Genomic DNA, 17,215 nt, shown 5'->3' with positions numbered 1-17,215 from the left:
TTGGCCCTTTCCCTACCCTCAACTAGGCAATAGGCACATACAGTCCCCAACAGCCTTAGCCTGAACATTCCACAATCTGGGAACTCGGTACTCGCTAAGGCAGCCATTACTGGATAGCGCTCTGGTTGTTAGAAAGCTCTTCCTTGAACTATTTCAGGAGGAACCCTCGCCCCTCCTGGTCTGGCAGGTTTCCCACCTCACCTCTGTTGGCAGATACCGGGTGAAGGTGGAGGGGGTGTCAGTGCCTAGAGCTTTAGCAAGCTCAGCAACCCCCCGGCCACCCAAGCCCCGCCCCGCCCCGCCCCGCCCCGCCCCGCCCCAGGCTCTCAGCGCCTTCCACTCAAAGCCAAGCACCGCGGAGTGGGAAAGGGAGGGGGCCTGGGGGGACCCACTAGCTCTGCCCTGCTACAAATCACTTCCAAGCCGGTGACTCAAAAATAGTAACAGTTGTTGGGTTGCATCTCATTTCCTTGTTGTCAATTTAATGTTCAGAAGTACAGAAGCAATACCTTTAGGTCTCTACCTCTTTCTCAATGTCCCCCACCCACTCCCCTTTCCCACTACCCACCCTGGAGTCATTTCCTCAGCCCGCCTCTTCTTGATTCGAAGCCCTAGTGGTCCCAGAAGGAGACGCTGTTGGTCTCAGTGGGAGCAGAGCAGGAAGAAAGGCGGGGCCGGCGGGGGCACCGGCTGTGGGAGTGAGGCCCTGGACTGCAGCCCCCACCCCGGAGCAGCCTCCGCAGATCCTGGCGGAAGCGCAGGCCCAGAAAGGCGTAGAGCACGGGGTTGAGGCCGCAGCGGGCGAGGGCCAAGCCCCCGGTCACCAGGAGTGCTAGATCCTTGCGCTTGCTGGCGGGACAGCTCCTCTCGCGGGCCGCCAGTAGGTCGGCAGTATCCAACAGCAGGGCGAGACTGTAGGGCAGCTGCAGCACCACGAAGGCCGCCACCAAGGCCACCACGACGCGCAACGCGCGCCGGCGCTCTGGCCCCCTGGTGGCCAGCAGCGTGCGGCCCAGGAGCGCGTAGCAGGCGGCCATAACGCCCAGCGGCAGCGCGAAGCCCAGCACCACCTGCGCCACGGCGCTCGCCCCCTTCACTGTCTGCGTGAGACCCTCGGGGAAGACGAGACGGCAGCGCCGCTGGCCTTCCCGCTGCCCATCCTGGCTGAAAAGGAGAGCAGGCAGCGCCAGGAGCAGCGACAACAGCCACACGATGACTGAAACCAAGTGTGCACGGCCTGGCGCCGAGGGCCTGGGTCCAGCTGGGAGGGCTCGCGCGATGGCTAAGTAGCGGTCGGCGCTGATACAGGCCAGGAAGAGGAAGCCGGCATGGAAGGAGGCCGAGTAGAGGCCCGAGATGGCGCGGCAGGTGACACTACCCAGACTCCAGCCCTGCAGAGCCCCGGCTGCGGCGAAGGGCAGGGTCAGGGCCAGCAGAAGATCGGCCAGAGCCAACTGGAGCAGGTGGGCCGAGGTGGGCGAGCGGGCAGCGCGTCGGGCCGCCAGATGGGTGGCCAGGACCAGGCCATTGCCAGCGAGACCCAGCGCAGCCACCGTCAGGGAGACACTGGGTTGGAAGGCTCGACTGAAGGCCTGGACATCAGCCTTGTAGCAGAGCTCTGGCAACGGCTCAGCCGAGTATGCCTCCTCATCATCCCCCGAGTAGGGGCCCCAGGAGACCTGGGGAGGCCAAAATGAGAGGAGAGACCTTATGAGACACACCTCCCCTACGCACTTGCCCTCCCACACATGCTTACCAAGCTGGGAGCTCCTGTGTGACCAGGTACAATGGTACAGTCCCTGGGAAGACATAAACTCTTCTCCAGACTTCCTAGCACACCCTCAACAGGCCTTGCCTTCCCTTGCACTCCTCCTGCCCCTGCATCCAGCTTCCTGGGTGACCTTGAGCAAGTCACTTGCTCCTTCTGGATCTCAGCTGCCTAATGCGTAATGTCGAGATTAGAAATCCTGATCAGCCCACCTGGCAGAGTTGTTTGAAATAAGGAAGATAATGAATGTGAAGCATCTGGGCTCTCGATAGGCTAACCGCTTATGTTATTAATGAATCTTAGAGCTTCAGTTCCTTTGCAGCGCCCTCTCCTGGAAGAACACACACATGCAGGCTTTACCTCAGATTTGGTCCCTGGACTCCATGCTTGGTCTGGACTATGTCTCCTTTCCATTCTCCCCTCCTCACCCCAATCTCTAAACCTCCAATACAGGTGCACTGAACTACGCATGACAAGGGGGTCGCAAGGGTTGGGGCTCAGGTTTTCTGGGTTTGGTTGGGACTTCTAGGTCCAGCTTACCCTCCCCTTAGCCCCAGTCCCATCCAACCCCAGCCTCACATCACCAGCCCTATCTATCTGGAGGGTCCCTGTTCCCAGAGGGCTCCAGGCATCCTAGATAGGTCATAGCATGGCAGAGGCCTGGTACCAGGTGGAGAATCCCATCCCGACACCATACCCTCCCTCTCTGTCACCCTTTCCCCAGGGCCCCCACTCCCACCTGCTCTGCGGGCTCGGTCCCCATCTCTGGCTACTCGGGTTTCTGAGGTAAAGTCACTGGGGAGAGAAGTTAAACTAGTAGGACAGGAAGGAAGGGGCGGGGAGAAGGGCCAAGAGGGTGGTGGGGATTAGGGTCTATGGGCTCTCTTTACCTGACTTTCCCATTCTACCCCCTAAAAATAATTTTTTTCCTCTTTACCCTGCCAGTAGAAAAAGAATGGATTTTGGATTATTATCAGTTGCTAGCTACCTGTGTGATCTTGAGAAGGTTTTTTAACCTCCCTGAGCCTCAGGTTTTTCATCTGCAAAGTAGAGTAAGGCAACAAAGCAGAATTGACAGGATTATGAGGGTGCCTATCATGGGTGCCTGGAGCATGATTTGTCCTTAGAAAATGTTAGGTTCTTTTACTTACTTGTCCCCCCACCTCCAGGCACCCTCCCCTTCGATCTCCCTTTTCCAGGATATTTCAGGACCTCCCTTCCCCCATCCCTGCGGCCACAGCCCCTGGCAGCCTCGGGTTATTCAGGGTATTTCCCGGTGGCTGGAGGCTCTCTACCCCCGCCCTTTCGCAGCGGGGCTGAGGCGCGCGCTTGCGCGGGGTCCGGGAAAGCGGCGCGTGCCGGGAGAGAGAGGCAGGGGAAGGGGGGAGGTGAGAGGAGAGAGGGTGGAAAGGAGAGGAGAGAACAGCAGAGAATCAGAAACGACACACACAGAGAGAAGGGTTGGGAGAAAGAGGAAAGAGGGAGGGGTGGGTAAGGAGGAAAGACAGCGATCCGCAGCGAACCCCAGGAGGAAAGCTGGGAGCCCAAGCTGGAATTGGAGCCCTAGCCCAAGCCGGGCACTGGGAGGCGGCCGCCGGGACCAGTCAGCCCTGCGTGATGCGTCTCCGGCTCTTCTGCATCTTGCTCGCCGTGGTCTCAGGAGCCCAGAGCTGGGGCTACTGTGAGTGCAGGGCTCACAGGCAGACAGGGTTGGTCCCGGGAGTCCGAGGCCTGCAGGGCGGGTCCCGCACCGCATTGCGGCTGGGTGGTCGCAGGTCCCTTTCTGGCCGGCGCGCGCTCGCTCGCTCGCTTTCATCCTTTCCTCCCTCTCCCCCGCGCTCCGCATTGCAGCTCCGGGCTAGGACTGGGCTCGGAGCTGAGGATAGGGTAGGCCCAGGCGAGGATTTGGGACTGGGATCCTAGCGGGAGCTAGTGTCTAGATCTAAGGGTTGAGAATAAGAATGGTACTGGTGACCGGCGCTAGGGTTAAGGCTTTGCCAGGGGCTGGGGCTGGGCTTGGAGCTAGACCAGGAACTAGGGGCTGGGGCTGGGGCTGAGCTGGATTAGGGGGCTGGGATCTACATATGATTTGGTGAGCCTGTATGATACTAAGGATGGACGTGGAACTGGCGATCGTGCTAGGACAGGCTGAGGCTGGTGCAGGTTTGGGGATGCTGATGAATGGGACTGAGGCTAAAGCTGGGGCTGTATTGGTATTTTCGGGTGACTCGGGTTCTGAAAGACTCTGAGGTCTGGGATTGTGTTTTGGGAGGTATTGAACCTGAGCTGGTACTAGGGCAGGAATAAGGCTAGGCAAGGTCCGGCCTAGGGGTTCCCCCAGAGGGAGAAGGCAGCTTCCCCTAAGTGTGCGGCTGTTGCTGCAGCCCAGGTTGAATAGATGGTTAAGTTAGGGCTGGGTCTGCCGCTGGAGGATACAGAAGAAAGAGATCCAGTTGCTCACTGTGCTGGGCCTTTGGAAAGACTGGGAGGGGCCTCTCTGATCAACATGTCGGTTCCCCCAACCCAGACGGCTGCGACGAGGAGCTGGTCGGGCCCCTGTACGCACGCTCCCTGGGCGCCTCCTCCTACTATGGGCTCTTCACTGCGCCGCGCTTCGCCCGGCTGCACGGTGAGCATGGCGGCGCCCCATGGTGGGGTGGAGGACTCTGGAATGTTGAAAGTAAAGCGGGAGTCAGTGATGAAAGCCCTTACCCCTTCTATAGGCATAAGCGGATGGTCTCCTAGGATTGGAGACCCGAACCCCTGGCTCCAGATCGACCTAATGAAGAAGCACCGGATCCGGGCTGTGGCCACACAGGGCTCCTTTAACTCATGGGACTGGGTCACACGTTACATGCTGCTCTACGGTGACCGAGTGGACAGCTGGACACCCTTCTACCAGCGAGGGCACAACGCGGTACTTTAGGCTCTCTGAGCACACACCTCAAGCTCTGTGACCTGGGCTGGGCTGGGCACCAGCATGAAGGAAGGGGAGGGGGGGTGGTGAGGGCACAGATGAGGAGCAGTGATTTCCACTCCAGGGTGTCTGTCCAGAGGGACTGTCAGCTCACCATGGGTGCAAGATGCTCCCAGTGAGGAGTTTAACATACTTCAGGGTAAAATCTGGGAGAGCTTCTTAAAGGTTGAGTTTTGAAGAAATCATAGAATGGTGGAGAGGACCCTTTAGGCTAAAGAAACTGTGTAAAGCCATGAAGGGAGGGGAGATAAGGAGTGTTTGCCTTCCGGATGTTGAGATTGGCTGGATGCGACGACTGTGGGCTGGAAGGCTGTGGAGAAACAATCAGAGGATGGGGACCTGGTCACTCCTCTCCCTTTGCCCCCAGACCTTCTTCGGTAACGTGAACGAGTCAGCGGTGGTTCGCCACGACCTGCACTACCACTTCACGGCGCGCTACATCCGCATCGTGCCCTTGGCTTGGAACCCGCGCGGCAAGATCGGCCTGAGGCTTGGTCTCTATGGCTGCCCTTACAGTAAGGGTGCGAGGTTGTGGGTTGGTGGGGGAACCCGGGAGACAAGCAGTCTCCCCAGTCCCCGACCCACCTGCTGTCCTTCCCACAGAGTCCGATGTGCTCTATTTCGACGGCGATGATGCCATCTCTTATCGCTTCCCGCGAGGGGTCAGCCGGAGTCTGTGGGACGTGTTCGCCTTCAGCTTCAAGACAGAAGAGAAAGACGGGCTCCTGTTGCACGCCGAAGGCGCCCAGGGCGACTACGTGACACTCGAGTTGCAGGGGGCGCACTTGCTGCTGCATATGAGCCTGGGTGAGCTCAGCGTCGCGGGCGCGACCCCCGAGGCTCTCCTGCCACCGCCCTTCGCTGCACCCCCTCCGCGAAGCCGCGCCCACACCCTATCCTCCCCTTCACTGTTTGGACCACCTTGCCCTTTTCGTGTAAAATTTGGTGCTAACAAAACACACGACAAAAGTCAGGAGAAGTGGATTCTAGCCTCAGCTCTACCACCTACCAGCGGTGTGACCTTGGACAAGCATTTCCCAGCCTGTTTCCTTATTGTAACACACACACACACACACACACACACACACACACACACACACACACACAGAGTTATTATTTTGTATCTCATTCCCTTTTCATAAGATCCACATGATGAGGTAGAAGCAGCTATTTTACCGCAAGTTTTACTGAAAGGAAAACAGAGGCTCAGAGAGGTTAAATGACTTAGTCTAAGTCCATACTCACCAATGGCCATCGCTCCAACCCAGGCTGAAGGCAGTCCAGTCTCTATATGCCCACCCTCCCTGGCTGCCCTGGATCCTGGACAGTCCCTCCTCTGCGCTACCAGCTGCTGTTCCATCTGGGGGCTGGCTGAGGGGTCGGGCTCGCTGAGGTTCTCCAGTTTCCAAGTCTGACCCCACCTCCCCACCCTCAGGCAGCAGCCCCATCCAGCCAAGGCCTGGTCACACGACCGTGAGTGCTGGTGGTGTCCTCAATGATCAGCACTGGCATTATGTGCGTGTGGACCGATTTGGCAGAGAAGCAAATCTCACCCTGGATGGCTATGTACAGCGCTTTGTGCTCAATGGAGACTTCGAGAGACTGAACCTGGACACGGAGGTGAGCAGAGCCGTTTGGTTAAGTGGGGTGCTGGGTGAGTTGGTGGGAGACGGCACTTCTCTCTACTAGAGGTAAGACCTTGCTTTCCAGTTCCCGAATATCCTAGCAGCTCCTGGCAAACCCGCTGCTCACAGAGAGGCCTGAGTTTTTGTTGCTGTTGTTCCTGTTAGCATGTAGATTCCCAGCTCCTCCCCAGAACTCCTGAGATGAGGTCTGGGAATCTGGCTTTGTGGGATCAGGAAAGATGCAAAAATTGTCCCCTTCTGTCTCTGACCAGCAGATAAAGAATCCGAGATAGGTTAATTGACATACCCAAGGGCATGTAGCCAATTTGTGGTGGAGTCAGGGCTAGAACCCAAGCCACAGGAGGCCCAGTGAGCTTCCAGATTCAATACTGATACTGGGGCAATGTTTGTCCCAAGTCTTTTATAAAGCTCAGCCTGGAGTGTGGGAAGGTCTATGACAGGGGAGCGCAAGAAAGGCGGCCCTGCCGCACCCAAGGAACCTCACTCCTCACCTTGCCTACAGATGTTCATCGGGGGTCTGGTGGGCGCCGCGCAGAAGAACCTTGCCTATCGGCATAATTTCCGTGGCTGCATAGAAAACATAATCTTCAACCGAGTCAACATCGCGGACCTGGCTGTGCGGCGCCATTCACGAATCACCTTCGAGGCCAGTGGGCAGGCGGATTTGGGGGGCTGTGGCATCAAAGCTGCTTGGAGCAAACAGAGGGAGTGGGAAGAGATCTTGAGACAGATAAAAGCCGAGGACTCCTCTTTCCCCAACCAGATGCTCAACTGGAGGTCATTATGGACTTACAGGAGGTGCAAAGTCCACCCCAAAACCCCCCATTTAAAAGCTGTGGTCCAGTCTATCCACCTCCTCAATTACAACTGAGGAAAATAAGGTGCAGTGACCCGGAGTGACTTGCCCAGGGGTCAGGCAGCTGCGCAGGGGCTAAGGAGGGACTTGAACCTAGAGCTGTTTAGGTGTGTGTGCTACCCCTCCCCCGCCCCAATTTAGGAGCATAATCATGCACTGCAGCTGGGAAGCCGGCGGGAAATTGCCTCTCGACGCTGGAAGGAAGGAAGGGAAGGAGCGGTTGCCCTGGAGACGGTGTAGATCAGCGACAGCCAGCGAGAAGGGAGTCCCGAGGGCCAACTTGGTTGGACACACCCTTCACAGATGGACATGTTTCTGGGGGCGGGGTGGGGGGAATGGTCAGGGTTCCTGCACCCAGGGAGCCTCACTCACAGAAGCAGGGTGGGGCGGATCAGGTGCTGATGGGTCCTCACTTTCCTCCCTAGGGTAAGGTGGCATTCCGTTGCCTGGACCCGGTTCCTCACCCCATCAATTTCGGAGGTCCTCACAACTTCGTGCAAGTGCCTGGCTTCCCGCGCCGCGGCCGCCTTGCAGTCTCTTTTCGCTTCCGCACCTGGGATCTCACTGGGCTGCTACTTTTCTCCCGCCTGGGGGACGGGCTGGGCCACGTGGAGCTGATGCTCAGTGAAGGGCAGGTCAACGTGTCCATAGTGCAGACTGGCCGGAAGAAGCTTCAGTTCGCTGCTGGTGAGGGGTGGAGGGTAGGCGGAGGCACAAGGAGGCCAGAGAAAGGCAGAGGAGAACCAGGGAGGTTGTAAGCCTGGACTGAGGCCTCAGCCTACTGGAGACGGGTGAGGGAGTGAAGCGAGCAGGGCAGGAGATCTTAGGGCCCTGGGAAAAGATGGGAGTGGATGGAGGCAGCTGGGAGTGTGGCGGTGAGGAGGCAGATCTTCGGGGCTAAGGGCACTAGGAGAAGCAGAAAGGCTGAGAGTACTGGTATACTTCAGTTCCAGGAGGTCTCTGGAGGTGTTTATTATTCATTTATGATTTTATGGACTCTGTCGACTTCTGAGGTTCCCGATAGTGAAGAGAGACATTCAGACATGTCACCACTCAGTGTGATAGGTGTAAAAATGGGGTCACATAGGCTGCTGTTGGGACACGGAGTGGGGCTTCTGCTTCCCCACTCAAGACACTCTTCTCCTAGAGTGTAGTGCTTCCCCCACCCACACCATCCTCCTGTCCCATGCAGGGTACCGCCTGAATGATGGCTTTTGGCATGAGGTGAATTTTGTGGCACAAGAAAACCATGCAGTCATTAGCATTGATGATGTAGAGGGGGCAGAGGTCAGGGTCTCATACCCACTGCTGATCCGTACAGGAACCTCATACTTCTTTGGAGGTAAGTGGGGGCCAACCTGGCTAGACCCCTGTCTCTGGGTGGGAAGGCCCCATCTAAGTCCACCCGGACAGGGCTACATGGAGAGTTTTGTAGTGGCAAATCCCTCTTTTCCCTCTGGGGCCTTGGGGACTAGAAGGTCACTGTCACTATCTACTGGCCCCCTTCCTTCATGTGTGGCTCTCCCTTGGCATCTCCCTGGGGGAGGATCTCTGGAGTCTCCCTTGGGGAGGGCCTCACAGGGGTGGTTGCTCCAGGTTGTCCCAAGCCAGCCAGTCGATCGGGCTGCCACTCCAACCAGACGGCGTTCCATGGCTGCATGGAGCTGCTCAAGGTGGATGGTCAACTGGTCAACCTGACTCTGGTGGAGGGCCGGCGGCTTGGATACTATGCTGAGGTCCTCTTTGACACATGTGGCATCACTGATAGGTATCCAAAAGCCCTTCTCCCTAAAAAAGGTGACCCTTCCAAAGCCCTCTTCCATGGTCTCCCAATGGGAGTAGCCTTTCTCAATGATCTCCCATCTCCTGGTCCCAGCTCCTAAGCCTCCCACCTAGGGATGATTTCTCCTTTACTTCTCACCTCTTATTTCTTCCCTTAAAGTGACACATGCTCAAAATGAAAATGAAGCACCTGGTTTTGGTCCTAGAGGGTTTTTTTGGGGGGTGGAATAAGGCATTATTTATTCTTTTGTAGAAGGGGAAACAATTGTACTTGAGCCCTGAGATCTGCCTAATGCCCCAGCGTTTAGACTTATAGCTGGCTAGTTGGGTGGGTTATGTTTCACCAGGCTCTGGTGCTTTCAGAAGCTGGAAGTGAAGCTTGTAGGGATCAGTCACTACTCCCAAGCTCTCAGTAAGACTCCTTCCCTTGGTGTTGACCCCCTTTCCTAGGTGCAGCCCTAACATGTGTGAACATGATGGACGCTGCTACCAGTCTTGGGATGACTTCATCTGCTATTGTGAACTGACAGGCTACAAGGGGGAGACCTGCCACCAACGTAAGCCACCTGGGGTGTAGGGCAGGGACAGGGGAGGTCAGGAGGTTTCTGGGGATCATGAGGCTTCTAGAGATGGTAGGGCTGGCCCTCCTAGCCCTCTGACCCCATAATTATCCTTTTCCCACTCACTACCTGCCAGCTTTGTATAAGGAATCCTGTGAGGCCTATCGGCTCAGTGGCAAAATTTCTGGAAACTTCACCATTGATCCTGATGGCAGTGGCCCCCTGAAGCCATTTGTAGTGTACTGTGATATCCGAGGTAAGTGACTCTAGTGGGTGGTGAGGGGACAGCTGACAAGGCAATGCAGGGGTGTGGGGGTGGGGAAGGATGGGAGGGTGGACAGGGGCAAGTACGATTAAACAGTGGTGGGGGTAAAGGAGGGCCAAAGGGAAAGGGGACACTCAGGAATTTGTAATCTAGCCTTGCAGATAGATTTCAGCTTCCTGATCCATTCCAGCTGTCTCATCTACAGCCTACAATGTTAGGGGCCCAGAACTGGGCTGGAATGGAGCTGCTGGCCATGTTTATTGGCTCTGAGTTGCAGCAGTGGGGCCGGAAGCAGGCAGGGAGATGGGTTGAGAATGCCCCTTTCTGGCCACAGCTCTGCCCTGCTCACTCCCCCAGAGAACCGGGCATGGACAGTGGTGCGGCATGACAGGCTGTGGACAACTCGGGTGACAGGTTCCAGCATGGAGCGGCCATACCTCGGGGCCGTCCAGTATTGGAATGCATCCTGGGAGGAAGTCAGTGCCCTGGCCAATGCTTCCCAGCACTGTGAACAGTGGATTGAGTTTTCCTGCTACAATTCCCGGCTGCTAAACACTGCAGGTTAGGGCTGGGGGAATGGAGAGCAAGGTGGGGGGAGCAGAGGAGAGACCAGTTGGGCCTGGGAAAAGACCAGAGGGTTCTGGGGAGCGCTGGGCTAGAGGATTCAAGTAAGGATCTGGACTGGTTGGAAGGGTAAGAGGACCCCAGAGGCTAATGGATGGACAGGGTCTGGAAACTGCCTGCGCCTCTTCCCCAGGAGGCTACCCCTACAGCTTTTGGATTGGCCGAAACGAGGAGCAACACTTCTACTGGGGAGGCTCGCAGCCCGGGATTCAGCGCTGTGCCTGTGGTCTGGACAGGAGCTGTGTGGACCCCGCTCTGCACTGTAACTGTGATGCTGACCAGCCCCAGTGGTAAGTGGTGGGGCCAAGGGACAGGGCTTTCAGGATGCCAGGGGCAGCTGAGTGGCAGGGGCTGAGCCACCACATCCTGCCCCCACAGGAGAACCGACAAGGGACTGCTGACCTTTGTGGACCATTTGCCTGTCACTCAAGTGGTGGTGGGGGACACAAACCGTTCCAGTTCTGAGGCCCAGTTCTTCCTGAGGCCTCTGCGCTGCTATGGCGATCGTGAGTGGCAGGTCCCTTGTCTGCCCTCCCAGGGTTGGCTCTCCAGTTTCTAAAATCTAGGCCACCTGACCCACTGGAGGTTCCTGGACACAGTGCCAGACACCCCAGCTCCTGCTGTGACATACCCACATCTATGTTGTTCCTCTGCTCCTTACTGTCTTTTGTCACACTCCTTAGTCTCCCCTTGGCTACCCACAGCTGTACCCATTTGTCCTATCTCTGCCCACCCGCCCCCCAACCTGAGGCTCCTTACTCCTCCCCCCTCCCACCTCACTGACAAGGTCTTCCTCCATCTGGTTTTGTAGGAAATTCCTGGAACACCATCTCCTTCCACACTGGGGCTGCGCTACGCTTTCCCCCAATCCAGGCCAACCACAGCCTTGATGTTTCCTTCTACTTCAGGACCTCGGCTCCCTCAGGAGTCTTCCTAGAGAATATAGGGGGCTCTTACTACCAGTGGCGCCGCCCTTATGTTCGAGTGGAACTCAACAGTGAGCAGGCAAACCCTGGGGGAACATGGGGGAGATGAAGATCCCTGGGGAGAGGTGGGGTGGGTGGAGGCAGGGGTAAGTAACAAGGGCAGATGTGTCTTTGAGAGGCAGCAAATGGCTTTAGGTGGCCCTGGCTTCTAGTCCCAGCTCTGTCTTGACAGCTGGCTTTGTGACCCTGGGCAACCACTTGGCCTTTCTGGGCCTTAGGCCCCTGACTTGTGAGTAAGGAAGCTGGACTTTTGAGGGGGGTGGTTTCCTGCCTGACGAGCTCTGCTTCTAACCTGAGAAGTGGGGCTGGGAAGCTGGCTCCCAACCCCACTTCTGGGAACTGAGGAGAGACCAGATGACATTTTAAGCAGTTTATGGGTTTTGTCCCAGGGTGTAGACAAATTGGAGGGACATTCAAGAAGCTCAAAGGAGTGAAGAAGAAGAGGGATTGTATTGGGTGAACCTGTGAGGGATCTCGAAGGTCTGAGTTCTCTCCCCTTCCCCCACATTGTTCAGCATCCCGGGATGTGGTCTTCGCCTTCGATGTAGGCAATGGGGATGAGAACTTGACAGTGCACTCAGATGACTTCGAGTTCAATGACGATGAGTGGCACCTCGTCCGGGCAGAGATCAACGTGAAGCAGGCCCGGCTCCGTGTGGATCACCGACCCTGGGTGCTGCGACCTATGCCCCTGCAGACCTACCTCTGGTTGGAGTATGACCAGCCCCTCTATGTTGGTGAGCAGCAACACAGAGGCAGGTCTGAAGCATACTTACCCCACCTTCAAAGCCACTCTCCATGTTTCCAGGAACCCCGTGTCTTAGGTTCCAATCCCCTCGGACTCAGAGTGAGCCAAAGGCCCACTTTTCCTCTCTAGTCTCTGGTCTCCAGTCCATTCTTCTAGCCCCCTCAGCTCCCTTCCCAGCCCCAAAACTTATCCTGATCTCTGGCTCTGCACCCATTTCTTGACCTGCCCACCTTCCCCAGGATCTGCGGAGCTTAAGAGGCGGCCCTTTGTGGGTTGCTTGAGGGCTATGCGTCTGAATGGAGTGACTCTGAACCTGGAGGGCCGTGCCAATGCCTCTGAGGGTACCTCACCCAACTGCACGGGCCACTGCGCCCACCCCCGGTTCCCCTGTTTCCATGGAGGCCGCTGTGTGGAGCGCTACAGCTACTATACCTGTGACTGTGACCTCACGGCTTTTGATGGGCCATACTGCAACCACGGTTAGTGCTGCTGGTTATAGGAGGACAAGGAGCCATAGGGTGTAATGGGGTGTAGGGAGGGCAGGGAAGGAAGGAGGGCATAGAGTCAGCATCAGGGAAAGGTAGAGTTGCCCCTGGGTTCTTAATCTTTGAGCTGGGGCCACCAGGCAGTTAAGATGCTGGGTGACTCCAAAGGAATAAGGTGGAGCAAGGAAGGGATGGTACAGCTAGCTGGTACTAAAAGAACTCAAAAGTAATAAACAAATAACTTCCCTATCTTCCCACTAGTACCAAGGGAACACAGGTTACCCCCCTTGCAAGCATATCTGCCTCAGGCTGTATGATGCCTTCCCAAGCCATTTCCTATTTGACAATCGCTGCACTCCTAAAACATGTCTACAACCTGGTTCTTGGTTAAGGCGAGTCTTGACATTCACCTTAGCGAGATTCAGCACACAGACCCAGACTGCATCCTCTCTGAGGCTGGTCTAGGAGGATGTGTGAGCAGGTAGGTTACTGGTGGGAGAAGTCTGATGAGGTAGGGAGATACAGGGACTTAGGTACCAACAGAAGACCTTTGGTCTTGCTTTGGCAGTGTGAGCAGTGCCAGGTGTACCAGATGATTCTCAATTTACTGTGTTTCCTTAGGCAAGTCACTACCCGTTTCTGAGCCTCAGTTTCCTCACCTGCAAAAATGCAGGGGTTGGATTAGATGATCTTTTATACTTCTCATGGTTTGTAAGATTCCCTTCTGTGACATAGAGGCTCCAGGGGACCTTAAAGTGAATAGATATTGGCTGTGGTGGTGGCAGAACCTGGGGACAAGGGCCAGAGGGTGTGTGTGGATGACACAGACAGTGTCTGAATTTGGGAAGGGGGCCTTGACCTCACTACCTCTGCCTTCAGATATTGGTGGTTTCTTTGAGCCCGGCACCTGGATGCGCTATAACCTACAGTCGGCGCTGCGCTCCGCAGCCCGGGAGTTCTCCCACATGCTGAGCCGGCCGGTGCCCGGCTATGAGCCCGGCTACATCCCCGGCTACGACACGCCGGGCTACGTGCCTGGCTACCATGGCCCTGGGTACCGTCTGCCTGACTACCCGCGGCCTGGCCGACCGGTGCCGGGCTACCGTGGGCCTGTCTACAACGTCACTGGAGAGGAGGTTTCCTTCAGCTTCAGCACCCACTCCGCCCCCGCCGTCCTGCTCTACGTCAGCTCCTTTGTGCGTGACTACATGGCTGTGCTCATTAAGGAAGACGGTAAGCTCCCCACAGGCTCTCGCCCTCAACTCCAGCTACCTCTGGGCACCCTCCATTCTCAAAACAACTGATCCACCAACACAAGGACCCAAGCGCTCTTAGGAGACGGGAACTGTCAGAGCTGAGAGGAGATCCCCTCTTTCTCCTCTCCACCCCACAGGGACCCTGCAGCTGCGCTATCAGCTGGGCACCAGTCCCTACGTGTACCAGCTGACCACCCGCCCGGTCACTGACGGCCAGCCCCACAGCGTCAACATCACCCGGGTCTACCGCCACCTCTTCATCCAGGTGCGTGCAGAGATGGGCGGGTGGGTTCAGATCACAAGCTCACCAGCTAGGTTGTGGCAGCAGTAAATGTCAGATGTTTAGCATTTGTAGAGCACATTCCAATTTACAGAGGCTTTTCACGTGTATTACCTCATGGGCCCTCACAACTGCTCTGTGAGGTAGCGCAGGTAGGCAGCTCTTTTATATTCGCTTGACCACTCAGTGAATGGACTCAGAAAGTAAGTAGTTTCTCCAAAGTCAAACCACCATAAGCTGCAGAAACAGGGCTCAAAACCCGGTTGTTGGGTTTTTAATACCAAATCCTACATCTGGGCCCAGGGGCTGCCCACCTAGGACTGAGCGAGGTAGGACTCACCACCAGTTTGGAGGGGAGAGTTCCAGCATGGTCTGGGCTATGTCTGCCTCTGGTTCGCCCTCCCTCACCTCCTTTCCCATCCCGCTTCAGGTGGACTACTTCCCCTTGACAGAACAGAAGTTCTCACTGTTGGTGGACAGCCAGCTGGACTCACCCAAGGCCTTGTATCTGGGGCGCGTTATGGGTAAGCTGTGGGTGAGAATGCATTTTGGAGAAAGAGCTGTAGGTGAAGTCACTAGAGCCTAGAGGAGAGTGAAGGACGGGGAGTGTCAATGAGGGCGGTGATGAGAGGACTGGTAAGAGGGGGCAGGGCTGTTGGTGGTCCAAGCCTCTTTCTCTCTGGGCCTGCCTCTCCCTCAGAGACGGGAGTAATTGACCCAGAGATCCAGCGCTACAACACACCAGGTTTCTCGGGCTGCCTGTCTGGTGTTCGATTCAACAACGTGGCTCCTCTCAAAACCCACTTCCGAACGCCTCGACCCATGACTGCAGAGCTAGCTGAGGCCCTTCGCGTTCAGGGAGAACTGTCTGAGTCTAATTGTGGAGCCATGCCACGTCTTGTCTCAGAGGTGCCACCTGAGCTGGACCCCTGGTATCTGCCCCCAGGTACATCCCCAGGACACAGAAGAGGGAGGGAAGAGAGAGAAGGGAAATAAGTCTTATCCTGGAGGGGCCCCCTCCTAACTGGTGCGCTCTCCTTTGCAGACTTCCCATACTACCATGATGATGGATGGGTTGCCATACTTCTGGGCTGTGAGTAGCATTCACTACCCTGACCTCCTCATTCTGCCCTCTGACTGTCAGCATTCCCTCCCAGCCCCGTATCCTCAGGGCTGAGGGAAGGTGAAGGTACTAGGTGTATGGTGGTGCCAAGAAGGATGCAACAGGCTTTGCTGAAGGTAGTTTATAATTAGGTTGGAGAATTTTAAATGTTTGAAGATGCTGTAGACTTTTAATTGAAATATTACAATGGGGCTACAGCTAAGGGATGAGGAAATGGGGTACAGTAACATCCAGAGAGATGAGAAATTGGGGTAAGTACCAGGGATGGGGAAAGAGAATATTAGAAATAGAAGGCGGCAAGAGATAAGCCAGGAATTCAGACCTACCAGGTACTTAGGAATAACTTGATGTGGCCATACAGCTGATGCTGTATGTTTTCTGTACGTAGGCGAAACCCCAAAGATCTGCCCTGAATTGCTCCTTTTTTCCCTTTCAGTTTTGGTGGCCTTCCTGCTGCTGGGGCTGGTGGGGATGTTGGTGCTCTTCTATCTGCAGAATCATCGCTACAAGGGTTCCTACCACACCAATGAGCCCAAGGCCACTCACGATTACCACCCTAGCAGCAAACCTCCCCTACCTACTTCAGGCCTGGCCCCGGCCCCGGCCCCGACACCAGCTTCCACCCAAGTTCCAGCCCCAGCCCCAGCCCCAGCCCCAGCCCCAGCCCCTGGGCCCCGGGACCAAAATCTACCCCAGATCCTAGAGGAGTCCAGATCTGAATGAATCAGAAGGGCTTCAGGGACCAAGTCCATCTCCTCCGAATTCCCCAGTTCCTGCCTCTACCCTACCCTGTCAGGGACATTTGGCTCCTCTTAGCTGGCTCTGCTCATCCAGAGGATGCCCCCTCCTGCCTAGTTTGGTGGGCAGAGCTACAGATGGGACCAAAGGGAGTGGTTGAGCCTCACTGCCTAAACCAATGCCCTGCCCATCCCCATTTCCTCAGGCTCCTGATTGTTTGCTTGCCCCAAAGGAGAGGCCTCATGGGGTTGAGACAGGCCCTTCCTGCCATCCCTGTCCCAGCTGCTGCCAGGGATTAACAACAGAGTGCAGGGGAGATTAACTGCCTCCCTTCAAATATTCAATCTCAGCAGGGACAGATGTGTGGGATTGCAGGGATACACAGGGTATGGGGGGAGGAGGCTGCTAAATCATATCCCCCAGCCTCCCCCCTGCCCTACAGAACGTCTTCCATCTGCTTCCACTCAGTTGGGGGTTAGGGAGGGCTTCATTGCTTCCCTCACCCCCCTTTTTTGTTTTTCACAGAGACCGAAAGGCCTCAGTTTAGCACCTTAGTACCTCCGCTGCTTTACACGCTTTAGCCAAAGCCATAAAAAACCTGCGATGTAGAGAGAATAATGCAGACACACTGACTAGCCAGCGCTCTACCCTTCCCCTCTCTTCCAAGATATGCAATAGCCTTGGTGCCTATCCAAAGGCTTGGCCCCCTCTCCAATGCATGAGGAGCCCTCTTTCCTCCGCTCAGAGATGCTGCTTCATTTGCCCAGGAGGTCATATTCTTTATATATATTTTTTGTTGCAAAGTCTCTCTCCAGAGAAACTCTATATATTACTCTAATTTTTTAATTATCAGTTTATATATAAAAGAAAAAAACAATCGACTGTCCTGTCCTGTGCTGTGCCCACGGTCTGTAGCGTGCTTCTCCCATGTTGGAAGTCTCATGAGGTCTGCTGGTCACTCACCCAGGCTGATCCAGCCTCCACTCTGAAGCTGTGCTCTCAGACTTGGAGCTGTTCTAATAAAGCAGAGTGGCAGAGCCCCAGTCTGTGTGTGATAGTTGGCGCCGTGGTTATGGGAAAAGCGGGATGATTTTAAGGGAACTAATCTGATGGCTCAGGAA

General features: G+C 56.0%; 2 protein-coding genes across 3 annotated transcripts; one reads left to right on the top strand and one right to left on the bottom strand.

Annotated features, from left to right (window-relative positions):
• Positions 1 to 450: 450 nt before the first annotated feature.
• CCR10 (C-C motif chemokine receptor 10) lies at positions 451 to 2,546 on the bottom strand. Its single transcript, XM_006199217.4, has 2 exons — positions 2,508 to 2,546; positions 451 to 1,679 (listed from the first exon to the last, which is right to left on the bottom strand). Exons 1-2 carry the CDS (start codon positions 2,529 to 2,531, stop codon positions 612 to 614), a joined length of 1,092 nt encoding a protein of 363 aa, XP_006199279.2. The 5' UTR covers positions 2,532 to 2,546; the 3' UTR covers positions 451 to 611.
• Positions 1,722 to 17,187, top strand: CNTNAP1 (contactin associated protein 1). Of its 2 annotated transcripts, none has more exons than XM_072939297.1 (24): positions 1,722 to 1,782; positions 4,296 to 4,397; positions 4,492 to 4,685; positions 5,113 to 5,260; positions 5,349 to 5,552; positions 6,181 to 6,365; positions 6,894 to 7,037; positions 7,673 to 7,934; positions 8,440 to 8,589; positions 8,844 to 9,015; positions 9,480 to 9,586; positions 9,726 to 9,845; positions 10,212 to 10,415; positions 10,612 to 10,768; positions 10,857 to 10,984; positions 11,290 to 11,475; positions 11,980 to 12,201; positions 12,452 to 12,691; positions 13,577 to 13,930; positions 14,091 to 14,218; positions 14,664 to 14,757; positions 14,934 to 15,179; positions 15,279 to 15,326; positions 15,793 to 17,186. In XM_072939297.1, the coding sequence occupies exons 3-24, from the start codon at positions 4,551 to 4,553 to the stop codon at positions 16,077 to 16,079; spliced, it is 3,921 nt and encodes a 1,306-aa protein (XP_072795398.1). In that variant the 5' UTR covers positions 1,722 to 1,782; positions 4,296 to 4,397; positions 4,492 to 4,550; the 3' UTR covers positions 16,080 to 17,186. The 2 variants fall into 2 exon arrangements, with proteins under 2 accessions (XP_072795398.1, XP_006199278.2); XM_006199216.4 differs by lacking the exon at positions 1,722 to 1,782 and adding an exon at positions 3,112 to 3,449 and having other exon boundaries at positions 15,793 to 17,187.
• The last annotated feature ends 28 nt before the right edge of the window (positions 17,188 to 17,215 follow it).

This window comes from Vicugna pacos, chromosome 16 (assembly GCF_048564905.1).
Source record: "Vicugna pacos chromosome 16, VicPac4, whole genome shotgun sequence".
Taxonomy (NCBI): domain Eukaryota; kingdom Metazoa; phylum Chordata; class Mammalia; order Artiodactyla; family Camelidae; genus Vicugna; species Vicugna pacos.
The sequence above is the reverse complement of the archived record's forward strand: the minus strand, read 5'-3'. Positions and strand labels throughout refer to the sequence as shown.